The sequence below is a fragment of the Glycine soja genome, chromosome 9 (genome assembly GCF_004193775.1).
Source record: "Glycine soja cultivar W05 chromosome 9, ASM419377v2, whole genome shotgun sequence".
Lineage (NCBI taxonomy): Eukaryota > Viridiplantae > Streptophyta > Magnoliopsida > Fabales > Fabaceae > Glycine > Glycine soja.
Genome location: NC_041010.1, coordinates 1,288,750 through 1,316,697, shown reverse-complemented (window position 1 = coordinate 1,316,697; position 27,948 = coordinate 1,288,750). Strand labels below are relative to the sequence as shown.

General features: G+C 33.0%; 3 protein-coding genes and 1 long non-coding RNA gene across 4 annotated transcripts; all 4 read right to left on the bottom strand.

Moving 5' to 3' along the window:
- Positions 1–91: 91 nt before the first annotated feature.
- LOC114368074 (probable E3 ubiquitin-protein ligase WAVH2) lies at positions 92–3,926 on the bottom strand. The gene is made up of 3 exons (XM_028325425.1): positions 3,502–3,926; positions 3,047–3,160; positions 92–1,623 (listed from the first exon to the last, which is right to left on the bottom strand). The coding sequence occupies exons 1-3, from the start codon at positions 3,652–3,654 to the stop codon at positions 238–240; spliced, it is 1,653 nt and encodes a 550-aa protein (XP_028181226.1). The 5' UTR covers positions 3,655–3,926; the 3' UTR covers positions 92–237.
- Positions 3,927–9,302: 5,376 nt separating this feature from the next.
- On the bottom strand, positions 9,303–11,597 carry LOC114366824 (pentatricopeptide repeat-containing protein At1g09410, mitochondrial-like). The gene has a single exon (XM_028323828.1). It carries the CDS (start codon positions 11,422–11,424, stop codon positions 9,406–9,408), a length of 2,019 nt encoding a protein of 672 aa, XP_028179629.1. The 5' UTR covers positions 11,425–11,597; the 3' UTR covers positions 9,303–9,405.
- Positions 11,598–18,148: 6,551 nt separating this feature from the next.
- LOC114367840 lies at positions 18,149–18,771 on the bottom strand. The gene is made up of 2 exons (XR_003657277.1): positions 18,484–18,771; positions 18,149–18,394 (listed from the first exon to the last, which is right to left on the bottom strand). It is a non-coding gene; the product is annotated as an uncharacterized LOC114367840 (long non-coding RNA).
- A 174-nt stretch (positions 18,772–18,945) lies between these two features.
- Positions 18,946–23,706, bottom strand: LOC114367839 (probable galacturonosyltransferase 4). Its single transcript, XM_028325053.1, has 9 exons — positions 23,156–23,706; positions 23,021–23,055; positions 22,878–22,922; positions 22,690–22,771; positions 22,303–22,541; positions 21,511–21,770; positions 20,966–21,323; positions 20,101–20,676; positions 18,946–19,698 (listed from the first exon to the last, which is right to left on the bottom strand). The coding sequence occupies exons 1-9, from the start codon at positions 23,256–23,258 to the stop codon at positions 19,423–19,425; spliced, it is 1,974 nt and encodes a 657-aa protein (XP_028180854.1). The 5' UTR covers positions 23,259–23,706; the 3' UTR covers positions 18,946–19,422.
- Between the last annotated feature and the right edge of the window lie 4,242 nt (positions 23,707–27,948).

Here is a 27,948-nt window from a genome sequence, read left to right as displayed (position 1 = left end):
AATATGTCTGATGGGGATACTTGTCAGAGATTATTTTTTAAAAAAGAAAAATCATTTACAGTACCTTTATCTTTTTCCTTTTTTTTGGTTGTGAAGAAAAAATAATCTTGTGCATTGTTTATTTTTTCAAATTCTATACGATTACAGGTCTAGCTAAAAAATAGAAGACAGCAGGGATGGCCCAGAACAAAATAGCCTCAGAAACGCATTGGTCTATATAAAATAATAGTAGCAATTTCAAAGTCTATAACCATGCAAATGCTTGGCCCATCTTCTGGCCATGTAAGGATCATGAAAGTCCCAGCTTTCAACACTGCTACTCCTACCACCACCACCACCACCTGTGTTTTCACCATTTTCTGAAACATCACCTTTATGTTCTCCAACACCTACAACAGTTTCCCCTGTCCTCCTAACACACTCATCGATTTCCCCTTCAATGTAGCTATACTCAACATACACATGAGTGCAGTCACCAAGGTCTAAAAGAATCCTTCTTTCTTCTCCACCTCTTATCTCTCCAATTCTTATGACTCTTCCACTTCCAACTTCTTCCCCAGCCCCACATATTCTTAGCTGGATTTCGCGCACAATGCCTCCAAGCATCTTGGCCAAGAACTCCTCAAACTCTTGTATGACAAATCCACTAGAAGTGCCAAAGCCAAACCCCACATGAAATCTATGAATTGGTGTAGATGGCAGTTCCATGCTTACTGCATGGTATGGTCTTGTAGGATTATCTGATAAGTGCAGGATACATGACTCCGGGTTCTTGTGCACACGGTCTTCAAGTATCTTAATGCCTTTCTTCAACCCTTCAACTGGATCAGCTTGGCCCATGTAGAACAAACGGTCGATGACTTGAAGGGCTGTGCGCTTTCCATAGGATGTCATGCGCCTTAAGGGGAAGACACGAGCCGCGGCTGAGGAGTATGTAACAATGGCCAAGCGGTCTATGTGTCTGAGGGAGAAAACCACAAGAGCCATTGCTTGTTTGAGAAGTCTTAGGTGTGGTCCATTTGGACTAGCAACCAAGACCAAGTCAGTGGCACGTTCATGGCTCAGTTTCACAGAGAGATAAGCTCTATTGGAAGAGGGACACATGACATAAGGTTTTTGCATTGGTGGAGATTGTAGCAATGACAAGGAGCTGCAGGTTAGAGGATGAAGGGATAGATGGCAAGGACATGAGGCATGTTTAGTCACTTGCAAAGCTGGATTGTAACTGGTTGGTGCATTTGGTGGAATAGGCACAAGAGAGAAACACAGCTTTGGACTCTCAGGTGTTTCATCAGGTTCAACAGGATCATCATCGTCATAGCGCGCAGAGCGCAAGAGAGAACGGCGATGAACACGGAAGGTAGCGATAGAATCATCAAGGATTCGAAGAATGGGGTCACTTTGGTTACTAGAAGTGAAAGGACCAAGGTTGTTGTTCAGGTTGCGCGGGAGCTGGGTCCAATGGGCACGGCAAATGGGGCAAGTGACACTACCATGGCGGACATTGGAAGAAATGCAGGCAAAATGGAATGTGTGAGAGCACTGAGCAGTGAATATAGCTTGGCCTGGACTGCTGCCCTTGCTGTGGTAACTCAGAGGATCTAAACATATTGCACACAAATTCTGCAAACAAGTAAAACAAAGCATGTGAGTTAAACAAACAGACTATGATGGGAGAAGTATACATACATTCATGAATAGTATAAAGAAATACAAGTATACATTCATAATCACAAGTGTCAACAAAGTGACCAGACTTAACAAGATTTGATTCTGGAATAAATGAATGTTATACTGCCACAAAACAAACCATGCTTAGTTTTGCTTGTTTGTTAGTTAGAAGCTTCTAGTCGTATAGATGTATGTGCTTACATGGCAGTGAACATTACCAAGAGAAGAAAAGAATAACTCCCATAATTTCAAAGTGATCTCAAACACTCTACTCATTTTCAAAAGTAATTAATTAAGATGTACTAACAATGTAACATATGGATTGCATGTATGAAAACATTGTTGACTTTTATAATAATTATTTTAAGAGTCTAGGATGATTTCTAATTAGTTGAGAGTATATAAAAAATCTTTACACTAATAATGCATTAAAATTAAACTCTTTTCAAAATAGCAATATATTGGAACAAAAAACCAAGAGTATTGACCAATTAATATAGTTTATTTGAAGAGGCATTTTCAATGTAAAGAAAGTGGCATACAGACAAAGCTGGGATAAAACCAGATGAAGATGGAAACAAAAAACATAGTATTTGTCGAATCTTATCACTCTAGTGGTTAATTTTTATGCCAACATTCATACAAAAAATGCATGATTTAATCAAACTTATCTCACTTTTTACCAACTGATTAAAGTAGAGACAGATACAGTGAAACTTTAGATCAGGAAATAAAAAAAATGAGATTCCACACTCAATGGATTGTGTGCATTACATAAGTTAATTCCCTTCATTAGGAAGCTGTTGGATAAAGGACATGTGTATAGCCATATACAATTTGTCCAGAGAGATTTTCACCACAATAGAAGGAAAAGTATGATCATGCATGTTGTGGCAGGTGAAACTTCCCAACGTGGGGTCTGCATTTAATGAATTGATTCTTGGCTTCACTAATGTGCCATGTGCAGGGGTATTCACATGCCAGTATCCTCTCTACACCACCTTTGCTATTCTATATATATATATATGCTTTAGCACCATTCGGCCAAATCACAGGACAAGGAAAATAATAAAGCCAAAGGTAGGTAGTTATAAAGAAAAATTAAGCATCAATTTTTTTTTTAAAAAAAAAAGCAAGAAAAAAAGAAAAATGTTCCATAAGGTCAAACTTTGAGGCCCCTTGGATTCCAAAGTATTTGAAAGTAATAATAGAAAGCAACGATAGAAAAACCGAGAAAGAATTAAGTACCAAAATGTGAAAAATAATAGCACCTACCTCTGTAGAATCACAAATGTAATAATTATTAATTAATTAATTTACCAACCCAGAAAAATAAAAAGTCTTGTGGTGTTTTAAGAAGCTAAAAGTGGATTACCTTACTATGAAGCTCATTGTTGATGTTGGTAGTGATACCAGAATATGTTTCTTCCGTTAACTCCTCTGAGGAATTTTTTGTTGTTGATGGGGACAAAAATGAGGAATTTGAGGCCTGTAAATAGGCACAAAACAACAATGACATCAATAACCACAACAAATTCATAGTTAATCCAAGTCACTACCTACCTAATCCCTATCATCAAAAGTATTATTAGAGAAAACCAAATAGGAAGGAGCATTCTCAAGTTCAAAATTTCGCACCCATGAATGAAAAGGGTCCTTCAATTGGACATCAATTTTGAGAGATGGGAAAGAAAACCAATTTGGCAAAAATTGCAGGCCATTCTAATTTAAATACAGATAAAGTTTGCATCTTTCTCCAAAATGCTAAACACCCAAATAAGAAAGAAATGCATAGTGTTCAGAAAAAAAGGGGGGAAAGTGGAAGTGTACAGTGGCAGATAGACTACAAGAGTTGTCAATGGAAACTGGATCCACCAAAGCCTTTCTTCTTGAGAATGAGCCACATGCATATGCTGCTGCCACAGCCACCCTCCTTGCTGCTTCTCTCAGCTTTGAAGTCCCTCCTCTTCTTCCTTCTCCCATTCTCTCTTTTCTTTTTCTCTGAGCTATCTCAATTTTTTGTGTCAAAGACTCAAACTTTGTAGTGTTAGTGTGTTTGTTGTGTTACCCTCTGAGCTTCAAAGCTTTTGTTTTTTGTGCCTGAGATGAGGCCACAAGTGAGGCAGAGAGAGAGAGAGAGAGAAAAGAGAGAGGAGACAAAGAGCTCTGCAAAATTCAGCAGTGACCAGCTTCTGTTGCCGTCGTTGCTGTTACTTTTCTAAGTCACTATTATTATTGTTGTTGTTGTGTTCTTTCATTTTTCATCACACGCTTATATAAACCTAAGCACATTACACACAACCGTTTCCAAGCACTGCCACCCATATACATTATTATTATTATATTTGGCTCTATGGTCAGTCACATTTACCAATAAAAAATGAACCCCTTTTTGTTTTTACCCTCTTACAGTCTTGACTTCAATTGAACAAGCCAGTACAATTTACATTTTATACTCTAATTTATAATTTATAAAGGGAGGTGGGGTTTTTTTTTTTTAATTTTACTTTATAGTTTCATATAAGGGATAGTTTCTTAATGATCCTTTAGATGTCTATTTTTTTTTTATTATGTATGAAGTATTTATTATTTTATTGATGATTAATTTTTTTATAAAAAATGATTAATTATTTTTAATGAAATCTTATCTCTTAAGTATATTTTTTTTTAATCCATAAGATTCAAATGTGAAATTTTACTTAACAAATTGAGTCTATTTATATTTAAACTAATGTAAGGTTGCATTTTTTTATTGTGTATTTATGAAAGTTTGAGTAATTTTAAATAATTTAAAATGATTATAAAAAATTATCTGATGCTTATTTAAAAGAGTGAGAACCACACATATATGATTTAATGAAAATAGCATTATTCTTGATTTCTTGTTAAAGATTGTAATTTGATTGCTTTCTGAGGAAAGTTCAACTTGGGTTTGGCAGTCTCTATTTCAAGTCATAGATTTAGATCCTATCGCCTCTTATGGGTAACCTTTTTCCATGGGAAACAGACCAAGGCAAATCTTAATTAATTAGTCTACAATCTATAACATCAGGCACCAACGTTACTAGTAGCATTTAAAACGGCATTTTAGTTATCAGAAAAAAGAAAGAAATAAAAAAGGTTGTTGAAATTGATGGAATAGCATGAAATGAGGAGGAAGGAGAAGGACCAATTTGGCCCTTTACAATAACAATGATATTATTATGGGGCCATCCCACTCAACCTAATTGACGAATTCTAGTTGTTTACAGCAATAGTGAGATCCCTCCACTTGGACCACGCTCATTTTCATCCATTTTTCTTCCACTTTATTTCTAATGTTTATTGAAAAAAATTATAATTTTGAAAATTTTATGTATGCATCCAGTGTGATATACTACTATACTAGTACTTTCTTTTTTCAAAAAACATTTTTATGGCCCTAAATCTAGAGTGAGAGCTTGTGAAACATAATGACAATTTATGAGATGAATTCAATGATGACAAGTTTCCATTAGATTTAAAGCATTCCACCCCACATTCCACACAGGGAATTGGGTCCACTAGTTAGCACAGGAGCACATTTTTCTTCTTCTTTCTTTTTTCCTTTTAGACATGGTAGCAACAAGGTATACCTTTAATTTTGCTACCATTTTTCATCATGCCTTGGTTACAAATTATAATCACTATGACACACCAACTTGATTCAGGGAGGAAAAAACAGACTGAAATTTGTGAATTGCCTTCACAAGAGTCAAAACATGGATCTTGGTTTGATGGCAGGATTGAAAAGTAAAGCATTGGAGAGAGGAAAAAACGGGGGAAAGAAATAAAATAAAAAAATGAGAGAAAAAGAGAAGGGTCAAAATCCAAGAGGTGGGGAAAATGACCGTTTTATTTGAATTTAAAAGGTTCAGCCATTGGTCCATAATAGCTTCCATTCTTTGCCTCTTTTTTTTTATTCTTTTCCTTTTAGGATGTTAATAAATAAATAGGCATATTATTTGCAATGCAAAGGTAGCCAAAGCAAGAGAGACTGATGAACTGGCGCCAAAAATGCTTTTCTTGCATCGGTTGTATTCCACTTGTCTTCTTCATAAACGGATGTGTTGTGTTACATGGGCTACATTATATATCTCTTTTTCCTTTTCAGTATTCTTGTTCCTTTATATTTATTGTTTAGCTTTTTAGGTTAGATATCTATGGACTTATTATTAATGGAATGATTTGGATTAAAATTTCCATTAAGAGACTCTCATAGTATTTTTTTTTCCACGTTGAGTATTTAATTAGATCATTTGTAATTTTGGTTGGGAACCTAAACTTAGACTATTTTCAACATTTCAGTTAATTTTTAAGTTTTTTTATTAACTAAAAATTTTATCTAACTGTTTGTTAAATAATTTTTTTAGTATCTTTTAATATTTTTTTAAGCATTACTTTAAATAATTTTTTTTAAAATATTAACTTCTAATTTTTATATTTTGTTTCCTTTTTATCCTTAATATATTTATTAAAATTTTTTATTATCTTTTTTAATTAAGCCATGATTTTTTATCATTTTATACTTTTTAGTTACTTTTACAATTAATTTTATCATACACTTATAATTTAATAAATTAATTTTAATTTTTAGTTAACTTTTCAGTTAATCTTGTCAAACATAATTTTAATCGTATTTTCAAATCACGGTGTTACCTCATTTGTTATGAGTCACTCATTGTATTTGAGATTTTAGATAATCAAAATTTGATTAGATATGGAGAGATGAGTGCCAATTAGTTCATATATTTATATTCTTAAATGCAATTTAAAAAAGACAAAGCACAATTTATTTTATCATGCACATAAAAGCACATTGTTAATGAAAAAGAGAAGAGGACTCAAAAAGGGGTTATTCTGTAGTAGTAGCTTCATATTGTGCTTTGGCATGCTTCTTGTTGCTTTCTTTCCATTCCCTTTGATCTGAAAAAGGATGAGTTGTCCCATTGATGATTGAACCGCGTTAGAAATAGGTCGTCTTTGAACTCCTTGCCTAGGTGACCATCAAATGCCTCTTTGCTCCTTTTACCTTTTTTTTTTTCCTTTCCAATTTCTCTTTTTTTGGTGTCCCAAAATACCAAAAGAGGGCCCCCAAATATTACCTACATATTAGGTTACTGTAGTAACTTAAATTCAAATTGGGATATATACCATAAACATATATATCACTAAATAAAAAAAAATCGAAACATTACTAAAAGAAAAAAAAAAGTAAAATGTATTTCATCCCTTTTAGAGATGTTTAAATTATAAATGTCTCCCTCCACTTATTTTAATCAATGTATTCCATTTTAATGTAAATAAATTTGTCAGTAGTAGTGATGAGCAATTATGAAAGCCTAAATTTAAAGTTTTTATTTTCAACTTTTAAGGTCATGGGCAGCTAAATTTGAATCCTGTGTTATCAATTTCTGGACCTTAGTAGATGAAGCAATATTTTGAATCATACTGTTCTTTTTGAATTTTTGTTCAGAATCTTCATTTCATCTTTTAAAGTCATAAAGTTTGTATAGGAGATTCAAAACTAATTGTAGATAATGCCGAGAGTCATAAGGAAGCTTGATTATATTAAAATGGATTAAATTATAGCACCTATTAATATCTTAAGGGAGTAAACTGTAATTAAAAAAAGGACAATGTAATTTAAGCTTATTTTAAGAAAAGGGAGTGTATAAGATACTGAATAAATAAACTGACATTATCCAAATTCAACTGCAACAATTTTAAGAATTATTTTTCTGCATGACAAAACCTTAAAATAAATCTAGCTTGATACAATGATTTCGGAGGGTTTGGACTTTGGATCATGATCTTCATCGAACTAGGGGGATTTTTTTTGATGAGTTAACTAATACATTAGAGACTAGACCACACGCAATCAGTTAAGAAAATCAAACTTGTAGAAATTATTATGAGCACAAACGTATTCAATGAGCATAGCAAGTTTGTGTCCACGTTCAAATATTAATTTTCTTGTGTCCATAAGTTATTTGGAATAGTTAGTTAGGTAGCGATGCTCCTCGTCACATGCTTCATGCAATACATATAACAAGCAGACAAATGACAAAAAACCAATAATTTCAAACTTAATGTCTACAAGCTAGTGTTGAGTTGTCCTGGGTAATCTATCAATCACTAAACTTGAATGTGCTGATTTTAATGCAAATTCAGGCTTATTAATTAATTGTGGTGTATGAAAATTAGATATTTTTTTTTCTTGAAAGCAAGTTGATATAATAGAGCCAGAAAACGATGGGTAATGCACCAAAGGAAAATAATGAAAGTACTGAGAACTTAGGGAATCTCTTTTTGTGAATGACATGGGAAAGCTATTGGTGATCCTCTCTTGCTTCTCAAAAGAAGGTAAAGGGGAAAGCTTCCTTGTGTCCGCAAAAACTTGTTGCTTGCTAGCCTACAAAGAAGAAATGTGTCTGAGTGCTTGTTCAAAGAGTTCAGTTTGACCTGGTCAAACTACAAGGGGGTTGAACTTATAGGAACAAGGAACAAGAACCTTTTTGAAATTTAATTCAACTTTTGAAAATAACCTGTGGCTTTTATAAGGGAGAAAACTCCTCTCCATTTACAGGAGATAGATATAGACATAAAGGTCCTACATGCTTATATAAGACTCACAAGACCTTTATGTTTATATCTCTCGTATTGAAAAATTCTAGTAACCAGAGAGAACTTCAATCATTTTATAAGTTCTTTTATAATTTATTTTAAGAATTTGTTGATAAAACTTATCATAATATTTTTAACATGTGTTCGATAAACTTTTATGATCGTAATTATATCATATGCATTTAATGGGTATTACTCAAATACAACACACGTTGAAATTTTGGAAAAAGACTTGCATTTAATTCCCACAAAACACCTCCTTAAAAAGGGTGCGAGAAATGTTAAATATAATTAAATCCTATATTATATTGAAGATTAGTTCTAACCGGCTCAAAGTTTGTAGAAATACTCCCGGGATCCCACAAAAAAGTCAAAACTCCTAATAAGGATGATTACAGGAAAAAAATCATGTCATAAGTTTATACATGATAATAATTTATTGAATTAGTATTTTAACCAACTATTTATTGTGCATTATGAGCTTATGTTTCTAATCTTATTCCAATATGTTGCCGTCTCTATTCGTATCTTCTTTCTTAGTCATGAATAGTCTTTCCTTAATGCATGCAACATATTTCCCGGTGGTTGTTAATGGGTCACAAGACTCAACTCATAAGAGGCCAAGTTTTGGCATTTTCTAATTGTTTGACGCCCTCACTTTTGATAGTCTATTAATCATAATGCATCTAGATTTTCACGGTCACTTCTGAATCTTTTCGTTCCTATCTGGACCACTACATAAAGAAAAAGAGTCATACCAGTAGCTTATTTGAATTTGATTTGGACATTGGAAATGAACGGTAAGCAACATTTTCACTTTTTACCTTTTCAGTTCACTCCATTATACTTGTGTGTACTCTCCTTATTTCCCTTGCAAGAACATAAAACACCTTCACAAGGTAAATGTTGTGTGTCAACTTTGTATTCTCACAATACCACCTATATTGTTGTTCTTATATAGTTCTTATCATTCTCAGTCATTTATATCAGATGCAAAATTGCAAAGATTGAACTAAGCAGGGGCGTTCATAATAAAGCACAATAAAGTAGACATTTTTAATGTAATATGTAACTCCGGTTAGTCTTTAATTAACTGAGAACTAGCAACAAGTTCTCTGGTGTAGAACCCATTTCCCTCATCAAAGGTTGAAGGTTCTGTTGCAATAATCTGTAAATTTCCTCAATCTGGGGATGAGATCTTTCCCCGACAACAAAGACATGATTTTTCCCTGTTATCTGTATTTGACTATATCCTGGAATTCTCTTCACATTTCTCTCTCTCATTCTTTTCCTTACTTTTGCAAACTCATCCCATTGACCCTCTGCAGCATATGTATTGGCTAGTAGTACATACCCCCCTGAACTAGACGGCTCTAGCTCTAATAGCTTCTCACCAATGGAATTTGCTATTGCAACGTCCCCATGGAGACGGCACGCACCAAGCAATGCCACAAGAACAGCTTCATCCCTCGCAGAAGGAGGGATAGTGGCAACTACATCCATTGCTTCATCCACAAGTCCTGCTCTACCTAGAATGTCTACAAGGCAGGAATAGTGCTCAGCCTTGGGAGTTAAATTATAAGTACCCTTGATTGAATCAAATAATCTTCTACCTTGGTGGACAAGACCAACATGGCTACAAGCTGATAAGAGTCCCACAAAGGTGACCTCATCTGGCTTAATTCCTGATACTAGCATGCGTGCAAATACCTGCAAGGCATGGTGTCCATGCCCATGATTTGAGTAGGCTACAATCATGGCAGTCCATGATACTACATCTTTTGACTTTAGTTGCTCAAAAACAAGCCTAGCTGAGCAAAGATCCCCACTTTTGGAATACAGTGTAATAAGTGCATTTGTAAGCCATGTGTTGTGCTCAAACCCAAGGTGTATGACCATTGCATGAGCTTGCATGAGTTCCACCATGCCATCACAGGAAGTTACTACGCTAGTCATAGTGGTTTCATTGGGTCTAAAGCAAGACCTTAGCATCAAAACAAAAAGATTTAAGGCTTCCCCTACATAACTATTCCTTGCATAACCATCAATCATTGTGTTCCAACTCCCAACATTTTTTTCCGGTATCTGGTCGAATAGCTTACGAGCTTCATCCATGAGCCCCTCGTCAACACATGCAGTTATCATTGCAGTCCATGCAGCCATATCTTTATAAGGCATGAGATCAAAATACTTCCTAGCAATCCCAATCATCTTGTTTTGTGCCAAACCGGACACCATAGCCGTCCACGAAACATGATTCCTATCTGGCATTGATTCAAACAAACCTATAGCCTCATCCACTCTATTGGCCCTAAGACAACCCGAGATCATGATGTTCCAAGAACGTACATTTCTTTCAGGCATTTCAAGGAAGAGCTTATAAGCCTCACTGAAGCAGCCATTGTCAAGATATGCCTTGACCATAGCGGTCCAAGCTATGATATTCTTTTCAGGCATGAGATAAAAAAACCTCCCAGCATGATCCATCAACCCATTGCGAGCAAAACCCAAAACCACCATAGTCCAGGACACCACGTTTCTCTCAGGCATTTGATCAAACAAATGCAAAGCCTCCTCAATTTTCCCACAACTAAAATACCCAGAAATCAAACTTGTCCAGGAAAATGCATTCCTCTGGGTCATGTTGTCGAAAACCTTACGGGCATCATCCAAGCGACCAACTTTGGCATACCCATCAATCATTGCGGACTCGGCAACAACGTTTCTTTGTGGCATTTCCTTGAACACTGTTTCGGCTTCAAGTAGGTCCTTGTTCTTCAAATAAACGGCAATCATGGAATTGTAAGAAACGTCATCTCGTTGAGGCATTTCGTCGAACAGCTTCCTTGCTTCGTCGAGCTTGCCGTGGCGACCCAAAATCGTGATCTCCACGTTGCGTTTGTGAAGTGCATCATCCGAAGACCTTGGTTTCAAACTCAAATTCTTGGGCATTAAGGGGGTTCCGGAATTTGAAATGAGAACCAAATTGGCATTTTTCACCAAACCCTTTTCTGGGTCGTTGGAAATTGAAGCTTTGAAATGGCTCAGGAAACGAAAACTGAGCTGACAAATGCGGCGGTGGTGCTGACAGATACACATGTTAATCATCAGTAGTCAGTACAATGTTGAAATCATGGATTCTTACCTATTCATGCATTAATATATATTATTATTTTAAAAATTGATAAATGTAACTAGCTTAGAATGAAATTGATTTCACAAATCTAATACACATTTCTTGTATATATAAAAGTGTATAGATCTTAAAAGTAAAATAACTCAATAACTAACCGTAAATATATGGTTGATAAATAATTTTCTCTCATATATGATTATGAGTTTGATCATACTTATGAAAACATACATATTAAAATATATCAATTCTTCAAATATATTTAAGTACTTTACAAATAAGTTTTTACCTTCCAACTCAGGGATACTAGTTCACCCAAAAACATGCTCAATGACTTACCTTAATCAATAGTTCTTAATAAAAGCATAAACATCTTACATTAATATTGTACATTAAAAAACATTGATTTATTTTCTGTACATATTTTTACATTATCAATCAATTAAAAATTAATAAACTAATCATAAATACTAAATTGTGATCAAAGGATAGTATAAAAACTTTTTAGATTATGATTAGACTACTTATTTTAAAAAAATTGTTTTTTTTTTTAATTTCTCCTTAACTTTAACCCTTGAAATTATGACTGTTGAGAATAACATCAAAAAGCTATTTACATGCCACTTTTTATCCATATTAAATTTCAGGACTGTACTCATATGGAACAACCTCATGCACCCAATAAAATAAAAAACAATCTAAAACCCAATTATTGTTACCTATAACAATGCATGTAATAATAGCAAAAGTGAAATATATTCTGAGCTAGAGATTATGACCTTGTGAACAATTTAGAAACCACTACACAAATTTCACAAAGACCCTTTAAAGCATTGTTCATGAAGTCAAGAGGGCAATGATGACATCCTTTGAAAGTAGCTTGGCAATTCTCAACACCATGAGAAGCAACACCAGCCAAATCAGCCAACTCAAAGGTCTCAGAGTTCAAGTCATTTTAAGCTGTTTCAATTGCAGATATAGCTTTTTCATAATCACTGGCACACTTTTGAAGATGCTCGAGGTAGTGTGTTGAAGTGGCTTTCTTTAGCAGCTTTGTGATGTAGTCCCTCACTCCCTTGTGCTAGTGGCATTGAGGTATTCCAAGCGAAGTGCAACATAGGCTAGGCCATAGCTATCTGATTCTTGGGCATGAGGGTCAGAATATAGAGACTCAATGCAGAAAGAGTAGTTTGAAGTTTTGGCACGCACTTCATCCACCAGTTTTGTCACATTGTTCTTAGAAGCATGTGAGGGATGGACAAAGACAAAGATGAGAAGAACAAAACAGTAGAGGGAATGATATTTGAGCATACTTTTGCACTCTATTATGGGAATATCTGTGGTACAAGGTGAAAGTGAAGAGATATAATACGTTATCTAATCCAAAATATACAATGTATATCAATGAAGAAGTGGAAGTGAAGCTTTGAGGTCATTCTAGTGTAGCAGATGCCTTAGTTGTCATTTGTCTCTTATCTTGATCTTGATACTTTAAAACGTGTTCATCAAGGACATGGGTGCCATGGTGCTGTTGATACATATTCAGAACCACAAACAATAATATTTATATGACATGTTCTTTTAATGAAAAAAAAAAGTTTACTATATTCACCACTAAAAAATATAGATTCTACATCAGTTATTTAAGGGTTACAACATCGGTTTATAACCTTTGTCGTATCAGACGTCGTAAAAACGTGTTACATATTCTATGACGGCCGTGTTAACCGTCTTAGTATGTGTATCATTCTACGCCGGTGTCTCAGAAGCATTGTCTTAGAATACTATGCATTCTACGTCAGTCATTAACATGTGACCGACGTAGAATGCATAACATTCTAAGACGGTCTTCGCACACGACCTTCGTAGACTATTGAGCATTCTAACATGGTCATTTAGTCGTTAACATGTGACCGATGTAGAATGCATAGCATTCTAAGACGGTCTTCGCACGCGACTATCGTAGACTATTGAGTATTCTAACACGGTCATTTGCACGTGACAGTCGTAGAATGCCATACATTCAAAGACGATTGCTGACATGTGACCGTCTTATAATGTTATGCATTCTACAACGGTCGTGACAGAACCAGCGTAAAATATCCTATTTTATTTTTGATATTTTTGTTATTGGAGCTATTTTATTTTTGTACATTTACCGTGTTCAAACAACAGTTCTTCAAATACCTTAATGTCCCTGCAATAAACACATGACAATATCAAATTAATTAATTTTTATGCAATCAATTAATTATATTTTCTACTTTCATATTTTTCCAATGAATCACATACATATTTTCTAGTTCTACTTATAGCATAAAAAATTATATATATATATATAATATGTTATAGATCAATCATATGGTATTACAAGAAGCCAAAAACAATGAAGCTATAAATCCTATAAAAAAATGTCCTAGTGGTAAGCTCTACAAGGTGATAACCGAACTCTATTTATGCTAGCTCCTTATCAGTACTAATGCTGATGAAATAAGAGCAACCTAAGATGAAGATCTCTGATCTAATCTTATACACGACAATGTTTTGATTTACACAGCATGTGTTAGGCTTGCACTCTGTGACCATAGCTTTGTTAGTCCAGATGGGAATTTGTAGATATAGCAATCTAAATGGTATCTTAGGACCTGGAACATGATTTATTAGGAGCTCAATAGAGCTACTGTTTGATTATGGAGGATAAATTTGAACCAGGACCAGAATAGGGATTATTAAATTTCAGATTTTACTTTTCCTCACTTATCATTGCTATGCTCTTTAAAGACTACCTACTGGTATTTAATCCACTGAAATAGGCAATAGAGGCAGTTCCACATCTTGAATTTTAGCAACCATATTAATTAAATGCAATAAAGTGTCTATGTGTGGGAAGGAAATGACATAGTCGACCTACCAAAATTTTCAATGGCACCATATGACACAAAGAACCAGAAAGATATGTTAAGAGCAAAAACTACAGAGGACAATATCGTGCAATTGTACCACTGAATAAAAAATTCACAAATAACCATTCTTGGTAAAACCAATAAACACTGGCATATATCAAGATTCACAACTCCTACTGCATCTGTACTTGTAAGCAGTACCATTAAGGTGGAAATGAAATCATAGTGTGCTTGAAGAGAGAAAGATAACTAACAAGTGTTTGTGAGATAGTTAGATTACCTCTTCTTCACTGCAGATAGAACATTTAAATAATTGTGAACTACATTGCCTCTGCTTTGTGTATGAGCTCTGTAAAAAACAATGTACAAGTTCTGCAAACAAGCCAAATAATGGTTAAGTTCATAACCAGTACCAATGAGTAACATGCATGGTAGAGGGTAGTAGCTTTAATATGAAACAAATCAAATACATCTATAGATAATAAGGAGTAAAAAGGGAGAAGAAATCAAATGCCTTCTGCTGATTTCCTTTAACTAAACAACTGCTCATGAAGATTAGGAATAATTGGAACCATTAAGGTGGAAATAAAATCATTGTGTGCTTGAAGAGTGAAAGATAACTAAGAAGTGTTTGTGAGATAGTTATATTACCTCTTCTTCACAGCAGATAGAACATTTAAATAATTGTGAAGTGCATTGCCCCTGCTTTGTGTATGAGCTCCCAAAAAAACAATGTAAAAGTTCTGTAAACAAGCCAAATAATGGTTAAGCTTAGAACCAGTACAAATGAGTAACATGCATGGTAGAGGGTAGTAGCTTTAATTAATATGAAACAAATCAAATACATCTATAGATAATAAGGAGTAAAAGGTAGAAGAAATCAAATGCCTTCTGGTGATTTCCTTTAACTAAACAACTGCTCATGAAGATTACAAATAATTGGAACCAAAGAAGAGAAAAAGGATTTTGTATGCTTTTTTACAAACATATTTATTAGTAGCATGCTTGGCTTTTGAGACACTAAAACATGGCCAAACAGATTCTAAGAAGAAGCTTATACACCATTCAAAAGTTAGCAAAAGAAAGCTTATACAGATTCTAACAAGAAGCTTATAAGAAAAGCTAATACAACTACTTTGCTTATAACATACAATTTTTATGGTCTAATTCTGTTTCTTCATCTACAAACATAAGGAAGCATGGTGTCTCCTTTGAGTAGTCAGTTGCATTTGTTGGCTCGTTTATGTTCTCAAAATTTCCTGAACAACAGATATAATTCATTAGCAAGATGCCAGATTAAACATGTAAATGATGCAACAAGTACGCCGTGACACTGCTCCATTTCAAGGAGGTCATCTTCATCCATGTCAAATCCTGTGTTGCGGGCAGGTTTAGTTCCTCTAACAAATGTTAATGATCTACACATGCATCATTGTAGATGCAGATTGGACGGATGTCAGTAAAAGGATAGGAGAAATACCCTTTATTGCTGAAACAAACAAATTATAACCACTAACAGCTTTCTTCAGTACTCATAGATATACACAAGGGAAACATCCAACAAAACAGGAAACATACCCACAGCGCACACTCATTGACTCTGGTATATGAAAGCCGAAATCCCCGCATTCACAAAACATGGTTTCTTCCTCCTCCTTCAGCAAAACACGTGGCATGCATTGATTCCTATAACCAATCAATCAAATTCGAACCTATGTTTGATGCTTCCAATGCAACATGATAGTAAAGTAACAGAATCCACCACAGCAGCCAGCACCACATAGACATAACATTAATTATTAAAACTAAAAAGTTCAGATAAATTGAATAATAAAGACAAAGTGTGACAATCAACATGCCACAATACCTGCAAGATTACGTAGCAAGGTGAAGCTGAGCTTGCAGCCAGATCAGCAACGTTCTACAAGCAATCTAAGATCTTTTTGTGCGGTTTTAGGCTTTTAGTTATGTTGGACAGATAGACACTTCAGTTTCAACATATGCATATGTCAAGCTGTGACACTAATACAAAGTTATAATGCATGACACATTAATATTAAAACATAAAGAATATTTAAAATTATCTTTTAAAATAATGAGAAAATAATAATAGTACGTTAAATTTTTTAGTCAATACTTTTATTTGTATCTAATGAATAAATATGTTTGATGTTTCGATTGATAATAGAAATTGGGTTTGTGAAAGAAAACCTGAGTTTAATTCCTATAAAATATAAGCATGATTAACTTTCAGACTGAATATTAATCTCAACCCAAATAACTGAAGTTCATCAAGATATCTCATCTTACCATACAGCGATAATTAAAAAAAAAGTATTTGTTAACATCTTCTCTAAGTCCGATTGTGCTTCTGTTCAAAGTACTATTCATTCTTTCTAAATTTATATAAAGGCAATTGTGGTATGAAAAGCATTATTTATTTGGGAAGGTCTTTTACAGGTACAAGTAACATTTCTTGTTTCCTTTACTTGCAACACATTGTATCACGGCCCAAGCAATGTTGGCTAGACGTGTAAGCTAAATCTAACTCAGATACATACTCCATATTGTCCATTTTGAATGAACATGAGAAATGAGTCTTCCACATTTCTTATGGGTTACATCCAAGTCACGTTCATATACATCAATTAAATTGTAAGGCCAACACGGAACACTCATGGAAGAAAGAGAGACAAAGAGAAGTGTAGAAAAAATGAGCATGAAGAAAAATGTGAGGGACACGCTTAAACAAATTTGTTTACTATTGCTATACTATAATCATGGATATGGCACATCAAGCTCCTTTTCAGACTTCAGGGCAGCTATAAAATCTTGGTTGGAGCATACACTCCCTGCCACCGAGAACTAAATATTCATATCACTCTTATTGTTGTCGTTGTCACTATTATTATTATCATTATCTTTTGTTTAAGAATTTTTTTTAAAACTACTCACCATTAATATCATATTTCAAAGTTCATTTATTTACATCAAATTCATGATTTTTATATCCACTAAGTTACTTAAATTTTTGTACATCCAACAAGTCACCAGGAATTAATTGTCATTAGTTTCCAATTGAGCCCCAGTGATCAAAATAAGACCTTACCAACTAGTACCATTTATATATGAACTAAAATATCTTATAAAATTAGTTCATTTCAAATCAATAATGTACAAAACTTCCACTTTCTTACTTAACAAGTTTCCTCACTCGAGATGCCAATTAATATATACCCTGCACCTGTACATGGGCAAGTTAAAAAAAATTAAAGCAATTATATTTTTGCTCCAAAGTCTCTTTCATTACTTTTCTCTAAACCACATTTTTTCTTATCGGTTATCTTCACAAATCACTGACAGTTCACACTTTTGTTGTCCAATTTCGGGCTATTGTGACTTGTACTATCATTTTCTCAAGAAAGCCCATTCCCCCCTATGGAAACGCACGTGATCATAATAAGAAACACCCTCCACACACACACACACACACAAAATAAAAAAATACTTGTCAATAAAATAAACACAATGGGTTCCACCACCACGTGAAAACAAAAGTGTTGATTCTTTGAAGATACTTGTTGTTGTGCTGAATTGTCATCATTTCTATGCATGTCCTATTGGGTGACAGATCTGTAAATGGATCCCTACCAAAATAGGTTATCGTGTAAACCACATGACATTTTTTTTTAGTCTAGATTATGCCTATCTTTTATTAAAACTAATTATGTTTGAATTAAATAAAATTATTATGATTGATAAAGCTCTTTCTCTAAATATTTAATATATTTACATATAAAAAATTCAAACCTAAAACATCTAATTAAACTAAAATAATTTCGCATTAATTATTCCCCATGTTTTTTTTGGTGTTACATGAACATTTTTTTGATGCATTCTTCACTCCACTCAAACCTACTTCCATCTTATATTCATAAATAATCAAGTCACAAGCATGCACACTTGAGCATACTTGTACTTCTACTTTTCTCCGTTTATATATATAGCAACATTTCTTAACCATTATCTGTCCATACTCTGCCTGCCACTTGAAAAAAAAAAAAAAAGATCAGAAACATGATACTGAAAACGTGAAGAGGCACTAACCAAGCCACCAAATATAGACATTACATTGCCGGTGGAGCCAACCTCCTACGTTTATTATATTCAACAACTTTGCCTTTTCTTATCCTCCAGACAATAAACCTCTTAGCTTGATAGCCCACCAACCAAAATGAAAATAGCTTCAGCTGCTAGAGTTACATCTATAAAGTAAAAAATGGAATCCCTGGAGGTTATTTGGATTGAGAAAATGTTTTCTGCTTTTATTTTTAATTACAAAAATGCTACATTACTTTACTTCGTTTCTTGATTTAAGAAAATTGTATAAAATACAATGAAAATAGAAAAAATAAGAAAAATATTTTCCTTGTAATTATAAATAAAAAACATTTTTCAGAAAAAAAATTTACAAGTTTTGGACAAGTTAAGGAGATTGAAAAAAAGGTACTAAAAACCCATCTAAATTGAAATGATAACCAGGGTATTTGATTGCTATATGTCAATAGGAAGAAGAAACAAATTCAAGAATGGATTAATGATGGGTTAAAATTAATAAATTGCACAAGGTATTGTATTATTACATGTAGCAAAAGAGTAGCTAGCACTCTACACAGGGTTGTACAAAGCTAGATACACTATTGAAGAGTGTCAACTTAAATAAAAACATGTACAAGAAATAAAAGGAAGACTACAAGACGAGTTGTTTTGAAAAAGGGGCAGGGGAGGTGGGAGGGTACAATCTAAAACATAGAGCCAAAGAAGAATCACAAAGAAATAAAAAGAACTAGCCTCTTCATTTCATTTACAAGTACAGTTAGCATTCTCTGCAGGTTTCTGATCAAGGGTTGCAAGACCAAAAAATACCAATTTAAAAACAGGAACACGTATACAAAAAGAATTGTAAAGCTTTAAAAAAGTAGAAGCCCTACACAGATGGAATCGCAGACCTAGAAGGTGCTGGCAAATGCTAAGAAAACTTCAATGATTAAACATACCAAAACGACCTATCTATGGATTGATGTTGCATTCTCTCAAATACACATGATCATAATCAACATAATTCGTCCAGTAACGTCGGAACTTGGGAATACTTATCTCAAGCCACGGTTTCATGTTCCCATTATAGTGTACAACAGCAGACTGCTCGATATCTCTTTGGTTGACATTGGGGTTGTAGCCAAGACCTAAAATGTGCCAAGATCGGTTCAGCGGGAAAGTGCGTTTCCAGAATGTTATGAGACCTGGTGGCAGTGTTCCTAACTTCCATAGTTGTCTATCATGATTCTGCATTTTAGTTTAATTAGAAAAGAAAATCAGAAAGAAACAAAATATTTCAAAAACAGGATGGACTAATGGCAATCTAAATGCAGTTTGAATGGATTCATAATGAATATCACCTTAAAAAAAAACACAACAAACCATACATTCACATCTTTCACAACCCAATTAAATATCATTGAACGCATTACTATTTCCTACATTTTCAGATAGTCTGTCTCAACTTTCCCCGTAGGGCCATTAAGAACAATTGCCAAATGACTAGGTATCAGCCGGATCTTAGTAGTAATTGTAATTCAATTAATTTTATTCATGAAATAATATTTGTAACTAATCTTACATATAATTAAAGTACCTATCAATCACAAGCGATACTACTTGAAAAGTAACCCAAAGTACATCACATACCAGATTCTGCCAGTTGTGGTAAACCTCTGTGATGTTTTGCCTCTTCCATTCTGCTAAATCAAAGACATTCATACCATATGCCCACCCACAAGCATGTGGGTCAAAATTCTTCGCAATAAGAGGATTTGAGAAGTTGAGATAGCGATCAAATCGGTGAAAACTTTCTCCACAAGTTTCTACAGCACCATTTACGTTGCCTTTCAAATCAATTGACCACAGATCAGTCAGATCCTTCTGCACAACAATATCATCATCCAAAAACAGCACTTTGTTGAGCTTTGGAAAGATCTCAGGCAGATAGAACCGGAGGTGGTTCAAGATAGACAAATACTTTGGATTCCGAAACTTAAGATTTGAATCAGAAGTTACTCGATGAGCCTTGAAGTAATAATCAATCATGGATTGGGAACCCAACTGTTTAAGAACAGGACTGTAACTTGCATTCAACCATGTAAAGTCTTCAATGTTTTGAACTTGAATGGTTGCCTTGCCAGGTGGATTCACCAAAAACCACATCCTCATCGCTGCGTAATTGAGTCTATCAGTGACAATGTGGAAAACATGTTTTGAGGCATCCTGCAAATTAATTAAAAAAAATATCATAATGAGCAAGTGGTGTCAATAGGAAACAAAAGTAACATTTGCATCAATGATATTGATGCTTTTAGTTTCTTCATTTTTTGTTTTATTAAATCTTTTAAAAACTCAGGCCAAAAATGAAATAGAAACAAGTTTTTTATTACTCAAACTAGATAGATAAAGTGTAGTTACACCACAGAACAGCCATACCAAATTTCTTTGATGTTTCTAAATGATCTTGGCAGCCAAAAACATGTCAAGACAATTTTCAAAGTGTAAAGATTACCTTAGTATTGGAAACAGTTGAGTTCACAACAACAGCTGTTGCTAATATGTTGTCTGAAAATATGGCATAATGGTATAAATGGGGGTCTTCTAAATTCTCTTGATGGGGGAATTGTTGGTGAGAAGAATTCATATTATGATACTCAGTAGTAAGGCGCAATGGAAGACAATGAAGACCTTTGGGCAGTGTTTTTGCTGTCAATTGTGTTAAGAACAAAGTCTGCTTCTTGAGAACATGAAGCTGCTCCTCCGATGAGTGGAGCATAGCCCTAAGCTTCTTCACAACAGCAGCACAATCATCTTGAGCTTGCTTTCCTTTCATCAGTGTCTGCTCCATCGCCCTCATTCTCTCATTTGCACTGCCATTAGCACAAATATAGATTAAGACTGAACAAATATGTAGCTCAGAGCAGAAATTGAGCTATTCATTATGTCTATGGTATTGGTAGAAAGAGAAACTAAATGAGGTAAGTACAAGCTCGAGAATCATAACATAACAGGGAAACATGAAGATAGATATAACAGAATTCCTAAAGGTGAACATACTTCCTAGGTAAATCAGAATCTTTGATTGCTTCCCCAAGTGTTCGTGAAACTTCTTTTACCCGTAATCGAAGCTCCCGAGTGAGATGTGGGTTGGATTTTACAACTGGAAGGGAAAGATAGACCTTAGCTTGGATAAGCTGATCTTTTATCTGCTTCACCCGGGCATCAGATGGTGTTCGATCATTCTGCTTATTGGTTTCAGACAATTCAGAACCTTTTTGGTTTATTTTGCTAGAAGTTTCTGTGGCTAGTTGTTGCTCCTGCATGGCAGCATGAAAAAAGATGCATCAGATGCGAAACAAATAAAAATCTTAAGATGCATTGAGGTTGGTTTTCCTTCATTAGAATGATTAATTTTCTGATAAATGGAGTTGGAAAAATGGAGTAATGAATGTTACACAGGCAATGCTATTATAGCTATACTAGCAACTTGTTTGTTCCCTTTCCTTGACTGAAAAAGGAAAAGATATTGCACCAATTCAACATGAATATCATGTTGTATCTGCACAGAACAGGGTTGCATCACACCCTGCATAAATTTGTTGCATGTCCTCTGCTGCAAATGCACAGTCTGGCCTAAAAAGATGCCTACATCAGGGAGACGTAAACCTATGCATATTTAAACTCACAAGGAATTCATCTATCAAAACTACCAATTTACAAATTTCTGTTTGCAATTGAAATCAAATTTATCTAAGAGCTATCAATGTACACAGTATAGGGTTAGCCTTGGCACACCACAGAGAGAGAGAGAGACAGAGAGAGAAAGAGAGAGGACTATATATCACCTACCTTAATTTCAGGCTCTTGAGTAGAAGCACTAATTGATTTAGCAAGTTTCCCATCATTGTCATCAACATCAATAGCATCTTCCCCATTTACATTTTCACCAGATGCATCACCTTGATTTCCTTGCTTAATTCCATCAGTCACCAGTTTAATGGGGTTCTCCTTTTTAGCCAGATCTTCCTCAGTTGTAGTTGACAACATCCTGGCAAACACATGCTCCCTTGATTTCACCAATTGCAAGCCTAGTTCAACATGACAATATGATTAACTAAATATTAACGAAAAACAAACAAACAAACAAACAAACAAACAAACAAAACCCCAAAAAATACGGCTCAAAAGACCAAAAAATCTCACTGAACAACAGAGAAACCCACCCAAACAAAATACCTTGAGGCAAATTCCTTTTGTTAGTTGAATCCTCCTCAGTATACACAACCCTAACAGGTTCTTTCACAGCCGTTGAAGTTTCCTGTTTGCAAAATGAGACATTTCAGCAACAAATAACAAATTATGACAAATTCAACAATTAGAAAAAAAGGAAAAAAAGAAGAAAAGAGAGAACTATAAAACCACACCTGGGGTAACAGATTCAAATGACTAAAGTCTGCTGCACTGAAAGCCTGACACATTAAAACAAAAGAATATTCAGAAACTCAAAGATCTCTCTCTCTCAACCTTTACTAAAAGAACTGAAGAATCATTCAAGATCACCACTTACAAAAGCAGTGACATCTTCAATAAACTCCTGTTTGTCTGCAGAATGCATTCCAAAAACAAACACAAAGAAAACTAAAACCATTAGCAAATAGCCAAAGCAAATGAATTTGAATAAAGAAAAGTAATTGAAACTCACTTGAAGGGGACTCAAAGGTGCCAAGGCGATCAGTGTAGAGCACAATCGGAGCCACAACAGTAATGCAAAGCAACAGCAGCACAATGTTTCTCACTGCCACCATTCTCTAGAGCGAGAAAAAGAGGAAAAAAAAAAAAAAAGGCACTACACTACACGAGACCCTTTGGACAGAGATCAAGAAAATGAAGAGATTCGAAGCCAAGAATGAAACTTTCTGAGAAGAAAAGAAGACCCACTTTCTCTTTTCCCTCTGGGTATGTTGGAAACAGTGAAGGAGAAAATCCGTTACGTTGAGAGGAAAAAAAAACGCGCTTTCTTGTGTGCCCGTTCTTTGAAGACTGCGATTTTTATTTCCTTGAATGGCTTCTTACCCTTCTCAGAGAGAGAGAGAATGAAAAGAAGTGAACCAATGGACGAGAAAAGGGGAAGTGAGAGAAGGAAACGAACGAGTCTTTCTGTGTGTAACTTAATTTGGCGTGTCACTATTTGCAAACGTCAACTTTTTTTGCTCCTAAGAACAATGATTTATGTAATGTCGTTAGAAAGATGAAAGAAAACGGGCAAATCAAGATATATTGGTGACAAATGAACTTTATTGCAAATTAATAGTAATTTGATGAAGTAAATTATTCTTTTTATATTATGTGGAATATTGACAAATTTTATTGATGATTAATTTTTATAAAAAAATTGATTAATTATTATTAATGGAATCTAAAATTAAGTTTGAGATCACTAGAATCAATAACCTATCGGTTGATGTAAATTGTATTTAATAAAATTAATTAAAAGAATTTAGTAGTATAAGTTAACTTGTCTTTTTTTTTAAAAAAAAGTTAACTTGAAATTTACAAATTATTATCGGTTAAACGTGTGTTAGTTAGTGTATTGAATTAGAGGTATTGATTCAAATTAATTGCTTTTTTTACAGCATTCAAATAAATTGTTAAGATAATTAATAAATATATAAAGTATATAAAAAGGTTATATTTATTTAATTATTGTTTGTAAAAACATATTTTCAAGTAATTAAGATTTAAAAAATGGTAATTTCTATTAATTATTTTAAAAATAAAACATTCTATTAAAATTTAAAATCATGGTGTATATTAAAGTATTTACAAAAAATGGAATAACAAAAAAAATTATAAAAAAAAAGGTTATATCATCAACCAATTAGAGATCATGGTTAATTTTTAAACTAATTGTTATAAAAGTTAATAAACTCATTATATAAGTTAATTTGTAATTAAATATTATATAATAATAATTTGAAAATTACACTTTTAGTACACTATTTACTCTTAAAAAAAGAGTATATAAAAAAATATATATTGAGATAGTAAAAAAAATTATGAATATAATTTTTAAATTGAATTAAATAAACATTATTTATAAGTTATAAAAATAAATAAATAAATTTCTTTCATGAAACAATCCAAGCAAGTTATAGTGGTAAGAAAGAATACATGTCACTATGTTGATAATATTAGTAAAATTGAATTATTTATTGTACGCGTGAAGTTAGTTCACCATCACATGTGAATGTAAATTGCTTGGTTGGCCACTCGTACCCGCGTGATTGTTGCTTCCTTCTCTCTTTTTTACATTATATATATATATATATATATATATATATATATATATACACCAGATAAAACTGAACTATTGTGAAATTAGGATTTTTATTTTTATATTTAATATTCGAATTTATATAAAGTGAGTTGTAATAAGTTTTTCCTAATATCAAACACTCAAATATTATTTTCTCGTACATAATAATAGAAGCAAGAAAAACATTGCACCTAGAAAAGCACCGACGAAAAAAAATCAGCATTGCAATTAATTATATTAATGATATTCTTTTTGGGGTAATTTTTAAACATGAATCTCACTAAATATTTTAATTAACTAGCTTCTAAAATATTTTTACAATATGGTTGAACCTGTACTCTGACTAGTAGTATTTTATAACTTAGACCTAAATAAGTAACGTGCAGCCACTATGTGTGCTTTCGTTGGCTCTCCATGGACTATTAATAAAAATAAAAATAAAAAAAGATTAAGCATGCAGTAGTACTAAACCATTTGTCATCTAACTCAAAGAATTATAGCATTTGTGGAAGATCTTGTTGCATTTATATCATTAAGAATTATTTATTCAGTGAGAACTTATATTCAATATTATTGTGTAAAAAAAAAAAATTGAATCACAACTAGAATTAATTTATGATCAAATGAATTAGATAACACTCTTGATATCTAATTCAATAAAAAAAAACATTTATCATCTTCATCATTTCTAGAGAGATATTTGACTTATTAGTGCACTATCATACTATAATTTATCATACAATTATGTCTCACCAACATTTTCATGAGATGGAGGAGTGATTATTGGGGGCAACATATTGTCGGTTGCTTCACCATTTTCCGTAGTTGGGTCCTAATTGTCTATAATCATCAGAAACATTGAAGATGAAAAACAAAAAGTACACATGAATACAGCAAAATCATGAAGGCAGTATTCATAAAGCAATCCAATCTAATACAAATCGAAAAAATCATCTAAACACCGAAAACTAAATAAATCGAAAATAAAAGGAATCAAAAAATTGAAAAGTCAAAATTATTTATTGGATTGAATCAAATTTCAAATTTAATTTTAGAAACCAAACAGAAACATAATATATATATCACTCGTTTCTATTTTTATTTACTAAATATTTGAGTTAATAAATATTCTCTTATTAGTTATATAATCACATATAAATAAAATATTTGATATTTGAAATTATTTATTATTATATTCATTATATATCTTATCTTTTATTTAATATTTTTAAAAAAATAAAAAAATAGGATTAAAATCGAAAACCAATCCCTTCCAAAAACAGCTTTAAATTAGATTGGATTAAAAGTTTATACTAAATCAATTGAAGGATAAATTAATAAAATTAAAATGATTAAATTGGATGATTTTTCCCTTTAAAAGAGATCCAATTCAATCCACAAACACCCTAGCCTGGTTTACTAAATATTCTAGTATCATGATAACGAAATGATAAAATATGGCTAACCATATGCAGATTTTTCCCTCAAAGATAAAACATGTGCAGATTTTTGTTCACATTTTGATTGTTGCCAAAATATGGCTTGTGTTGTGGAAATGTGAAAACCACAAATTACAACATTGTTTTAGGGAATATTAGTAGATTAATAGAAACCGAAAGTGTCGGCACAATGAAAGATTGCAACTATCTACCAAAGTGCAGAGTACCATTTCCAATTATTGATGTTCTTTTAATATTTTTCATTTTGAGCTTTGAATTTGTGATGCATTTTAGTCTAAGAAATAGAAAAATGGAACCAACTTCCATGGGAGTTGGGAAATAGCGTCATGCATAGATTCAATATAGTAACTTTGTTTTGCTTTTCTTAAAATGCTCTGTCTTTTTTTATTATTATTATTAATTATCTTTCAACAACTTCAATGTATCTATCTATTTGCATTGTCCTTACTAACGTGGTAGCAGCCAGAAGTAACTCCGCTAACAATTTTTTTATTTTACATTAAAAAAATTCTACTAACTATTCTTTTGTTGCCACTTGAAATTTGTCCAACTACCGTCTACTAGCAAAAATTTAAATAATTTTGTAAGATTGAAATCTCCATGGTAACATCATCACAATATAGAAGATATCATATTATATTGTTTTATACAATAACTTTCTCCTCAAGTGACGATCTATACAAATAATTGTGTTAGGAGAATTGTTTGTAAACCATCGTGCTGATTCTTTATCTTTACTCCTGTGTCTCTTCTCCCCTTAATAATAAAAAAGGAGTCTTATCTCAAATAATTATTTTGTTTATTATAAACTAGAAAAAAAGTGATTTGAAGAATGAAACTCTCATCTTCTCACTCTATTAATTATACTAGTATCTTCTTTCCTCTAAATGTACATTTCACACATCACCATCACTATTATTAATTAGTTAAAAAAAATTCTTGTCTCAAGATTACTCTCATTTTATCTTCTTAATCTTCTTTCTGTTTTAATTTATCATGCATTATCTCTATTTCTGAATTACATTTCAACTTTTAAGAAAATATTAATAATTAAAGCTAACTTTAAATCATAATTTAAATTATTTATTATAAATTTAAAATATATTTTATATATTTAAAATACTTATTTAGTATAATTTTAAATATAATATAATTTATATATTAAAAACATTAATTAAATAAAAACAATTAATCCATAGAGAATGCTTTGTATTTTGGGGTTCATCTCATTATTATTGTTGTTTGTTGTCAGAAAATAAAGAGCATGTCCACACATTTATGATTTCCATTTTCTCTACGCCCAAGCAATCGTTCCACTAACAAGGAGAAAAGTTTTCAGAAGGATCAATGTTCACAGATATATATAAATAGAATTGAATCACTCACAACTATAGCAAGCAGCACTCAATCAATCATTTTGATAGGTAACGTATGATGCCTTTATACAACAGAAGTCATCAAAGCAACATACTTATGTCGACCACTAAAAATAAATGGAAAATGCTGTTAAGAAACAAAAATCAAATTGTGTGGATATGCATGTGAGCATATATAGTTGAATTTTTCATCATGCAGTCAGCAAACCATAGCCGTTGTTTATGAAAATTGAATGGCTCAAATCTCAAATGTCTGCTTCAAGTATGGTTTATGGAGATAAAATATGAGTCATCCGATCTTGATCTAACGGGTTCTCATCATTTGACTTTATGAATGAATGAA